A 12,011-nucleotide genomic window follows, 5' to 3' on the forward strand; every position below is an offset into this window, starting at 1 on the left:
GATATTGACAGTAGTAGAAAGGAATCACCAAGAAAGAGAAGAATGATGATATCCAACTCAGGACCCTAACCCTGGGTGTGCCACTCCCAAACTCACCAGATGTGAGCCCCTGGGGTTACAGAATGATGAAAACTTCTGAAGCCTACAACAGCTACAAGGTGATCTGTAACAGTACTACAGAGAAGATTAGGAAGAACAAGACTGCATATGAGAAAGCACTGGCTAAAAGAGCAAAGAATGGAGACAAGGAATATCTTGTGTATGTGAATACCACAATACAACAAATAGAAGAATAAAACAAATCAGATTGGATCCTTGAGTACTGGGTGAGGGAAAGTCATAGATAACCCAGCTGATGTTGCTGATGAATTGAATAGGTACTTTCATCTATCTTTACTGACAAAAGACCCTTTATTTTGAGGAGGGGCTGCATGATTGAGGCTGAGCCATATGAAATTAGTGATTTCAATATTAGAGATGACTGTTTTTCAGAAAATCTTCCAAACCTAAAGATAAGTAACGCTCCTGAAGTTGATGCCATGTACTCAATAATTTCGAGGAAGGCAGCTAAAAAGTGTATTGAACCATTGAGGTTAATTATGAGGGCATATTTGAACTCAAGAGATTCCCTTGGATTGGAGAAGTGCTAACTTATTGCCAATACATATAAAGGCTCTTCTTAAGAGTGAATTCGGTAACTACAGACTGGTTAGTCTGACTTCATTGGTAGGGAAAATCTTTGAAGCAATGATTAAGAGTGCAATCCGGGGACACTTAGAAATGACTGGCATTCTGAAGTACGCACAACATGGCTTTTTAAGGGAAACTCATGCTTAACTAACCTAGTAAGCTATTTTGACTTGTGAGCTGGATGTAGGGAACAATTTCAATATAGTTTATCTGGATTTTAGCAAAGCATTTCACAGTTATTAAGATGGATTGCAGGACAGAAGGCAGAGGGTTTTGATCAATGGATATTCTTCAGATTGGTGTAACGTCAGAAGTGGGAACCCCAAGGACTAGTTCTTGGACCACGATTGTTTCTGATTTTCATAAACGATATTGACGAAGGGGTAGAAGGCATGATGTTAAAATTTGCATATGTTGTAAAGATTGGTAGCATTGTTCATGATCAGGGCAACAGACCCCTTGTGACTCCACTTTCCTTGCCAGGAAAGTGGAGCTATGTTTTAATGCATTAAAATGCAAGGTCTTACGTTTGTGGAATAGTAATCCCAAAATAAATTATACACTTGGTGGGACTGAATTAAAAACAGTAAAGGAAGAAAGAGATCTGGGAGTTACTATACAGTCAGATATGAAATTTTCTGAGCAGTGTAAACAGGTCTTTGACCTGAGACACAGCTCTGCACAGCCTCTGCCCAGGAAGCTGTACACAGTGTGTCTTATAACCCCATAAAATTCTTGCCAGATGCTCAGTAAGGCCCGGATAGTAGGGGATGTATGCAGTGGCTACCGGGAGTGCACAGCTGTCTCAGGTCAAAGACCGTATACCAAAAGATCTCAGTAGCGGAGTTATTTATAGAATAGAATGCCCGGATTGTGGGGAGTGTTATGTGGGGGAAACAAAACGACGGCTTAGGGATCATCTGGGGGAACATTTAAATGCCATAAGAACCGCTGATTACAGTAAGTCTGCCATGGCCGAACATTTTTGGGAGAAGCATCATCAGATCTCCCCAGAGGACGCTATTATTTTGGATCGTGCACATGGATACTGGGAGCGTAAATGGCTCGAGGGTTTACGGATTGGTTCATCCAGTAAGAATACCATGAATAGAGATAGAGGTATGCGTATTCATCCTATTTTTGAAACAATTGTATTAAGTTCGGATGAACGATTTTATTTGCCACATACCCGAGACATTTCCGCTTCCGGTTCTGACCATGTGCCGATTGAACCACGTGGAGAAATACCACATGTGGAAGTACCGTGAACCTGCTATTTAAGGAGATGTTGCAGAAAGTCATATTACTGTTGAAGAAGAGAGCTGACACTCTCGAAAGCTCCAGGTTTTTAGCGCTCTTAATTTTATATTTTAGCTTATTTTATGGTAAACGATCTTTTATTACAGTTTTTAGTATTTCGCAATATACAATTATTAGTTTATTGTAAATAATTTGTTTTTTTACTATTTGTAAAAATTTTAGTTACAGTAAATTTTGTTCAATGGTCGGTGTATGAGTTTATTTTCTAGATATGTTGGAACAAGTTGCCTTTGCAGGTTGACAGTTTGAATAAATTCAAAGGTTAGCTAGATTGTTGGCTACGAAGAGGGAAGCACATAATTTGTATTTTATCATGGTTAGTTTGTTTTTTTGTTGTTTTTTTTTTTGCCAATGCAACAAAAGCCTGTGACTTTCCTGCACTATATGGAAAATACTATAACTATTACTAATTTTGATTTAAGTACCCTAAAGTAAGAGTGTAAGACAACATACCCAAGATTTTCCATATATTACAAAATCTGGAAAAGGTAAAACATTGGTTTTTTTATTGTAAATAAATGTTACTTTTTCAGTGGTAAGGAATGGCATAATCAGATAAATCAATTACATCCTTCTTATGCTTAAATATTCATGTATTTCTAAATATTCAATAAGAATTTTGAATAGATGTTAAAACAGATATAACATTTAAAAGAAGATGTTAACATACCGAATATATTAATAGTGCTAACATACTGAATATGTATTTGCATTTTTTATCACAAAACACTCTTCTTCTGAGCTGTACTGATCATGCAGGTGTGTAATGTTCAGAAACATATTGCCTCAGGGCTCACATCTGGTGAGTATGGACTTGGCAAACCTAGAGTCCTAAGCTGGATATCATCATTCTTCTCTTTCTTGCCTTCTTTGTGATTCCCTTCTACTTCTGACTCTCTCTCTCTCTTTCTCGGGGTAACATGGGAAATTTTTTTTTTTTTTGACTGGTGCAGCATAAGCCTCAGGCTTCCTTGCACCATATGGCTAATAATAATATGAATGTGGAAGAAGAAAACAGCAGGAATTATTAATGAAAGAACTTTAAAGAATAGTGATGGCTTTAAAAAATGTGTCATTTTCATTGCAGTAATCAATCAAAGTGATTCTAAGCTATATCTCATTGTGGCAAAAAAATAAAAGTTCATGATATTTCTGAAAATCAGCATCTGATTTTAGCAAAATTCTTCTGTTTTGTTTTTAAATATGGTTATTTTTAATAGCATAATTACTATCCTACTGGTGAATATTTGATAGCAAGCAGTGCATTCTTTGATATAACTTTCTTTTTATCTGGTTTTATATTTTTAAAACATTTTAGTATATATACCAAACAGGTAAAACGCAGTGAGAAACAGTGGAAAATATGGTATGAGAAAGATTCTCCTGAAGAGGAAGAAATTCCTGATGGATATGGTGCAGCACTAGATTCGTTTAGGAAGTTATTATTAATAAGGTGAGAAATTTTTTTTTAAATGTACATAATTTTAAAAGTCATTAATTCAATCTTAATTTTGAATAAACAGAATTTAGGAGAAAATCAAAAGCATTTCATTTGATAAAAATATAGTATACAAAATTTTGTACACAATGATATTTTTGGAATTACACACTGATATTTTTGGAATTATACACAGATATAATTGAAATATATCAATTAAGGGCTTTAACCTCAGTCTTGTTTGTTTGTTATTTGGTTTTTAGGAGCATTAGCAACTAAGGCCATATTGAATGACCACCTTGCAGTGGTCATTCAATGACCTTTCCGCATCCTCCGTATTTGGTGGTGATGGGCTCAAACCCCGGTCTAATCAAGAAGCGTGTGCTATGCACTGCTGCTCCTGCCCGCCTGGCTACAGAGGCACCTAGCCTCAGTCTGCAAGTTATTTAGACAACTTACAAGTTAGTGCAAAAGCATCATATTAGTACGCAGCTAAACTCTGAATTAGCAAAATTATGCAAAGGTGGCATTGTTTAAGTTATATTTCATATTGTGAATACCTTCACAACTAGTTGCCAAGATATTGTACTACTTCGAATAAGTAACGCTTCGCCAAAGGAGAAGACTGTTGTCCAACCACCGAAGAAGGGCCAAATAGCCCTGAAACGGTGCCGTCTGGGTGGTGGTATCTGCTGAAATTAAGTAACAACAGTCTTCTCCTTTGGTGGTTAAGTCACATTTTGAGTACTGCAAACAGATCTGGAAGTCTCCTATTAGGAAGGATGTAGATTTGGCAGAAATGAGTGCAGAGAAGGGCAATGAGATTGGTGAAGACAATGAAAGGGTGGTCTTAGCAAGACATTAGCATTAGTAGAGGCACATGATGCAAGAAAGCAAGCCTATAGAGCATCAGCCAAAAAAAGAAAAAAAAAAAGGAAAAAAAAAAAAAAAAAAGATCTCTTCCCATTTTGCCGATCCATTCGTTCCAAATGTTTGGCTAGTTCGCCTTGAATTTATTTAAGCCATCAACTTCCACAACAACAACAACAGATGGAAGTTTCCTCCATCAAACAACCACCTGCTGGCTAAAGGCAAACTTACACACATCTGTTCTACAACTGTCTTTCCTCAGTTTGAAATTATTCCCCCTCAAGTTTGTAATCTGAGCAAGAGGAAGAATCCCATCAGCATTGAGCCTGTTCAATCCATTCAATGCCTTACACACCTCAATTAGATCACCTTGCAGGTGCCTAGTCTCTAAAAGCTGCAATTTGCAGAACTTAAGCCTTTCTTCATAAGAGCACCCTTTGTTCCCTTCACCAGTCTTGTTGCCCTTCTCTGACCTCATTTGAGCAACTCTACATCCTTCCTAAAATCAGACTTCCAGACCTTTATGCAATACTCAAGGTGTGGCCTGATCATTGCCTTCTTCTTCTTCTTCTTCTTCTTTGGTCCTTAGCTGGCAGCTGGGGGAGGCGGTTGGCCACGCAACCAGTATGCTGCTGTAGGTGCCGCAGGGTTTCGGACTTGCTCTGTGATGTTCTTCCATACCTTACGATCCATGGCTTCAGTCCTGGCCTGGTTAAGGTCGAGACGTCGGCTCTTCAAGTCATCTTCCACTTGCTTGGCCCACGTTTTCCTAGGCGCGGTCCGTTGGATGCTCCATTGGGTGGGTCGTTGTCTCCAAAGGAGTGTGGATGGTATTCTGTTCGTGCCCATTCTACATACATGGCCAAACCATCTGAGCCTTCGCTTCTGGATTTGGTCGGCAATGGTTGGTTGCTGTTGGCATCTGGCGTGGATGGTATCATTAGTGATGCGGTCGCGAAGAGAGATGCCCAAGATCTGCCGCAGGCATCGCATTTGGAATACCTCAAGTTTGTTCAAATCTAACTTGAGACAAATCCATGTTTCCGATCCGTAAAGAAGAATGGGCAGGATCAAAGTCCGGAAGAGTCGGATTTTAGTCTTTGTGGAAATGTTGGTCCTCTTCCACAGACACCATTTGAGCGAGGCGAACGCAGTGGCCGCCTGTCCAATTCTGCTGTGGATTTCCATGGTGGATGCAACTTTCTTCTCCTGGACCAGCGACCCAAGGTATTTAAAGTCCTGCACTTGCTCGATCTGGACGCCTTCGAGATAGATGGTGGCTTGCGACCCATCTGTTGTCAGGGCCTTTGTCTTACCAGCATTGATCTTCAAACCATATGGCCGGGCAATGCGGGCAATGTCGTAGAGGATGTCCGTGACTTCAGCGTCGTTACCGGCAAGGATAGCACTATCATCAGCAAACATCAGGTCAGTCACATAGTGATCCTTGTCATATTGTATGCCCTGTCTGTTTCTGAATGCTTGCCTCATAATGGCGTCGACCACGATGTTGAAAAGCAACGGGGAGGCTACATCCCCTTGGCGGACTCCAGTTTGGATGGTAAATTCCTCAGATAAATCATTCTGGATGCGCACCTGGCTGGTTAAACCGTTGTATGCAGTTTGGAGGAGTGTGATGACTTTTCGAGGTACATGTTCAACCTCTAGTAGTTTCCATAAGGCAGGCCGGTGGACACAGTCGAAAGCAGACTTAAAGTCAATGAAAACAATGACGGTTCGCTGTCCACACTGGATCCTCTCCTCCATCAGCTGACGAATGGCAAAGATTTGATCACAGCATCCTCGCCCGGGTCTAAATCCTGCCTGTTCTTCTTGACTGGTTTGCTCGCGATGTTTTTGCAGTCTTGACTGGATGATCTTCATAAAGACCTTTCCGATGATGGAAAGGAGGCTGATGCCACGGTAGTTCTTGCAGTCCCGGTTATCACCTTTCTTGTGGATCGGTACGATAATAGCTTTCCTCCATGTTAACGGAATTTGTTCAGTGCACCAGATGGTTTTGAGGAGTGAGTGTAGTCGGCGAAGCAGTACATCTTCCCCGGCTTTGATCGCTTCTGTGGTGACTTGGTCCACTCCTGGTGCCCTGCCATTCTTCAGGGATTGTATGGCTGCTTTCACTTCTTCTACTGTAGGCTCAACATCGACCATGGAGACCTCAGGGGGGTCGATCGAGAGTGCTGTTGCTGGCGGTCCCTGAGGTGGGTCGTGATTATACAAAGCTTTGAAGAATTCACTCCACCGTTGTAGGCGTTCGGATGGTGATCGCACGAAGGTCCCATCAGCATTCTTGATGTTGTCACTAGTCAATTTGGTCTTTCCACTCAGACATCTGAGGGTGCGGTAGAGAGTGCGGTACTCGTTTTTGGATGCCGCCACTTATTGTGATTATTGCCTTACACAAGGCAATAATCACATCCTTATCCCTGCTCGCAAAATTCCTGTATATCATTGACAAGACCTCATGGCCTACTCTGGCAGCCTGTCTACACTGCTCAGAAAACTTCACATCTAACTGCACAATTACCCCAGGTCTCTTTCATTTTCCAATACCCTGAGTGTAACACCACACAGTTGGTACATTTCTCTGGGGTTACTACTACCCATATGCAGTACTTTACATTTGTCAATATTAAACTTCAGTTGCCACTTCTTAGCCCATCTGCCCAAATTATCTAGATCCTGTTGCAGTAGCACACTGCCATTACTGTCATTAACAACCTTGCCAACCTTTGTATCATCTGAAACCTTAGACGTTAACCCTGATATGTCTTCATCAATATCATTGATTAATATACAAAACAACAATGGGCCCAACACTAAATCCTGAGGGGCACCACTAATAACATTAGTCCACGTAGAGCAGTATCCATTGATTGCCACTCTCTGTCTTTTCCCACTCAACCATCTTTTTATCTATTGTAGCAACTTTCCGTTAATGCCATACTGCTACAATTTGTACAGTAGTCTTCCATGTGCAACAGTATCAAAAGCTTTCCGGAAATCCAAGTATATGCTATCAAAATTATTTTTGGCATTCAGTTCCTTTGTGACCATATCATAGTATCCAATCAAATTGTTCAGACAAAACTTTCCCTTGACAAACCCATGCTGTGTCTGAATTATTACTGCGGTCTTGTCTAGATGATCCTGCAATGTTTCTTTAACCAGTGACTCCATTATTTTCCCTGGAACAGAAGGAACCTTTAATTCCTCCCCTTTGTGAATTGGAGATATATTTGCACATCTCCAGTCTGAGGATTTACCCTGAGTCCAAAGATGCTCTGATAACTGTGGCTAAGGGTTTGCTTACTTTCTTTGCCACCTCCTTTAATATAACTGGATATATCCCATCTACTCGAGGTGCCTATCTTATGTTTAACTTCAACAACTTCTCCTCCAATTTGCTCTCCGTTATTACAAAATCATTTAGCTCCCTGTTAGTGTTTAGTAAACTTCTATCCTCCGCTTCCTTACAGAATTCCTCATGTGTGTGAATGTAAATGCAAAATACTCATTCAGTTTGTCAGCTGTGTGAGCTGGACCATCAACAGTCGAACCACCTACATCAAGTGGACCAATCTGATTCATCCCCTTCCTTCTACAGTTTACATAAGTTAAGAAGTCATCGTTGTTTTTCTTTGCATCCTTTGCCAAGGATTACTCATAATTAGTCTTCGCTTGCCTAACCTCATTTGTCACTTTATTACAGAGTAGTTGTATCTACCATAGGCTTCTGTGTCGCCTGACACTTTATGTGCATCCCATGAATTTTTCTTGTCTGCCACAAGTCTCATTAGTTCATCTGACATCCATTTGGGCCTAAACCTAGAGCAGTATTTCTTAGCTGGAACAAAAAGCCTTAGTAGCTTCCAAAATTACTTGCTTGAATGCTTCCCATTTAGAAGTTGCTGTTGGTAACATCATCAGTTGGTTCCACTGTATAGAAATTTAAAAAAACCTCTGAGACCACTGTAGTCACCTTTATGAAAGCAAAAACCCACCCCTTTACCCCTAATGGTAGTTACATCTTTAAGTAAATCGCACATCAGTACACTGTGATCACTTCCACCTAGTGGCTCCTTTATCTGTAAATTCTTAATGCATGAATAATCACTGCTGATAATCAAATCAGGAGTGTTACTCCCTCTTGTTGCCTCTGTAACATGCTGCTGTAGAAAATAATCATCCAATAAATCCACAAAAGCCTTGCTAGTTTGTATGTGACCACACAAGTTCCAGTCTATGTCTGTAAAGTTAAAATCCCACATTATAAGACACTCTGATTTACTGGCTCATTCTATTTCTCTGTATAATTGTTCATTGTAGTCATCAGAGCCATTAGGCCTATAACAAACTCCTACCCTCATTTTTGCTTTCCCAGTGCTTATGTCACACCAAACTGACTCGACATTGCACTCTCCATCTATACCAACTGGATGCACTTCCTTAGAGTTTTTATGTTGTTGTTGTTATTTTGTTTTTTAGGAGCAACTAAGGCCATATTGCTCCGGGATATGCAGTGGTCATTCCCTGACCTTTCCTCATCCTCCGTATTTGGTGGTGACGGGCTTGAACCCTGGTCTAATCAAGAAGCGTGTGCAATGCACTGCTGCTCCTTCCCCCCTGGCTACGAAGGCATCTAGTTTTTATGTGTTTCTTACCTAACAGCATTACCCCTGTCCCTTCCTATCCTGTCTATCCTTTCTGTACACATTGTACTCCACAAATTCCAATTCTTCATCCCTTATATATGAGTGACACCACGTCTCTGATATCCTGACAATATCTGCCTTGGAATTTATTTACTATACATGCAAGTATACATGCACCTGTTCTTACTCTTAGTTACGCTAACACAGCCCATGTATTTATTTGTTTCTGGACTCCCAGTAGTTCTTGAAATCCCCAACAACTAGCTTTCCAGGCTGCTGCTCATTCCAATAGAAGCAGTGCAAGAATCATTTCCTCCTCTTCCTGCAGCTACTGTTAATCTAATAGTCTGAGAATCCCCCCCCCCAAGCTTGCAGTTTTCTGGCCCTCCTAACATTGTCTTGTTAGCATCAGGAAATATTCTTGCACCCTTTCTATTTAAGTGTATTCCATCCCTGTAGAAGCAATCTCTCCTGTTAACAATCACAGACCATGCTAAGAAAAATTGTACCCCATGAGCCCTGCACAATCTCTCCAGGGCCGAATTGATTGACATGGCTCTCATCATATACTCCTTCCTATCGTGTCTGGGCAGATTGCAGACACTTTCAAATTTAACTGTAACTTGTAACTTTTTTTCAATACTGACTAGTACTTGCTAAGTAAATCCACAGATCTCCTACACTTAATGTCATTAGTGGCAATGTGTCATCTTTTGTGCCCTTAAAAAATGATATCCTTCTCTACAACATCGTCAACTTTTGACCCTGCAGACATACCCTATCCTTTTTGCACAATATATTTCCCGTTTCCCTGACAATTGGGTCACCAACAATAACTAGCTCCTAACAGAACCTAACATGGTTCTGTTCTGCAAATTTCTGCATCTCTAGACTAAGTACAGACTGGTAAACTGATTGAGGTATTTAAGCTTTGAATTGAGCAAGCTCAATGCTGAACATTCTTCCTCTTGCTCAGACTACACGTGTGAGTTGGTATAAATTCAAATTCAGGAATTATGGAATCATGATAGATGTATGTGTGGGTTTGATTGTTGAAACAAACTTCCATCTGTTTTTGTGGAAGTCGGCAGTTTGAATAAATTCAAGAAAGAACTAGACAAATTATTGGAGAGATGGATAGGTGATGAGGTTTTTTTTTTTATTTTGGCTGAAGCATTATAAGCTTACTTTCTTGCATCATATGCCACTACTACTAATAATAATAATAATAATAAAATGCGTGTAGGATTTAAGGCTAAAAAGCTTCCCTCTGCGGATAAGGGTTTAAGTTTACTATCATATAGGTTATTGAACTGGCATAATTTCTATATACAATGAATCAACTGAAATTATGCGACATCATTACATAACATCTCATATTGTTAATTCCTTCAGAGTGAGTTTCCTATCTCATTATACCTCAAATAAGTAATGCTTCTCCAGTAGAGAAGACTATTGTTACTTATTCTGTGGACACCACCACCACCACCACCACCACCACCCAGATGTCCTCTTCAGGTCTATTTGACCCCTCATCAGTGAGTGAGTAGGTATCCTAATGGTATAATAGCTGACAACCCAGTTGTAAATTAATTTCACAATATTAGAAATGTAGTGACCATTGTACAATTTCAGTTGGTTTACTGTGTATAGAAATGATGCTAAAACACTAACTCATATGATAGTAAACTCTTCCTACAATCTGGGTCATTTTAGATTTAAATTGTACAAGTATTAAACTACACGCCCACTTGGCATCTCTCATATTCCATAAAGCAAAAGGAGAAAGTAGCTAAATGAAAGAAAGCTATCTTGTGCCACTTGAGAAAATTACCACCTCAAGTTAGAGATTTCCCCTAAAAGCATGATTCTAACTCTGCAACATGTAAGTCATAAATTTAACCTGCTAAACACCTGTAAAATAAGTACAGTCGGTCCTCGAATTTATGGCAGGTTACATTCTGGGGGGAAAAAAAAAAATACCATAGGTCAAATCCAGTCTGACCAAGTCTTTTCATATCCAGTCTGACCAATGGTCTGATATGCAACTTTTTATACATATAAAGAGCATATTTAATCAATTTGCAATCGTACACTGTCCCACCATTAATAGTTGATCTTGTGTCAGCCATGTGTCAGACGCAACTATAAATATATTCTGGTCAGTCTTCAAGGGGATTCCTGAAACACATACAGCATGTACGAACTATTTGTTTGAAAAAAATGAATATCCTTAGAGTTCTTTCTGCAATATCATGGGGAGCTGACCGATACTCCCTTCTTCACTTATATAAAACCATAATCCGATCCAGACTAGACTATGGTGCACCCATATATGACTCAGCTAGAAAGTCAGCATTACAGTCACTAAATACCATTCAACATAATGCACTTAGAATAGCTTTAGGTGCCTTCCGAACATCTCCAGTGCATAGTCTATATATTGACGCACATGAACCTCCATTATCCTTAAGGAGACAGATGCTGCTGCTTACGTATGCTGCAAAACTTCAGAGTATGCCCTCACATCCTATCTGTCCTTACCTCTTTAACCCGTCTTTCATAAATTTCTACAAGAATAAACCAAATGAAAATAAACCTGCTGGAATCAGATTGAAGTATGTTGCTCAGTATTGGAGTGTCCCACTCGACAATATCCACCAAGATACAGGAGAAATAGAGCCTCCATGGTTTACTTTTAAAACTTTATGTGATGACTTTTTTCGAAAATGGGGAAAACAGGCGCTGAACATTGAAAATATACAGCAGCTACATTTAGCTCATGCATCAGCAAACAAACACTGTCTGCAAATATATACTGATGGATCCAAATCTGATACAGATGTGGGCGCTGCAGTAGTTCTTTCCACTTGTGAAATCTCTCAAAAACTTTTCCCAAGTTGCAGTATTTACACCGCTGAACTTCATGCAATAAAAATGGCTATCGAAGACGTCAAAAACAGGTCTAATGAAGAGATAATAATCTATACCGATTCCTTGAGTGCAGTAACCTCTTTACA

The 12,011-nt window shown here is 39.8% G+C and overlaps 1 protein-coding gene across 1 annotated transcript in view; it reads left to right on the top strand.

The window, feature by feature from the left end:
• LOC150085960 (dynein axonemal heavy chain 8-like) overlaps positions 1 to 12,011 on the top strand; it is a 1,559,705-nt gene that overhangs the window by 1,309,941 nt on the left and 237,753 nt on the right. The window contains exon 78 of the mRNA XM_090374756.1: positions 3,345 to 3,463. Coding sequence (XP_090230882.1) covers positions 3,345 to 3,463 — 119 coding nt within the window. The remainder of the gene's footprint in view (positions 1 to 3,344; positions 3,464 to 12,011) is intronic.

Source organism: Mastigoproctus giganteus, chromosome 5 (genome assembly GCF_048544385.1).
Source record: "Mastigoproctus giganteus isolate SK-2022 chromosome 5, ASM4854438v1, whole genome shotgun sequence".
NCBI classification, from domain to species: domain Eukaryota; kingdom Metazoa; phylum Arthropoda; class Arachnida; order Uropygi; family Thelyphonidae; genus Mastigoproctus; species Mastigoproctus giganteus.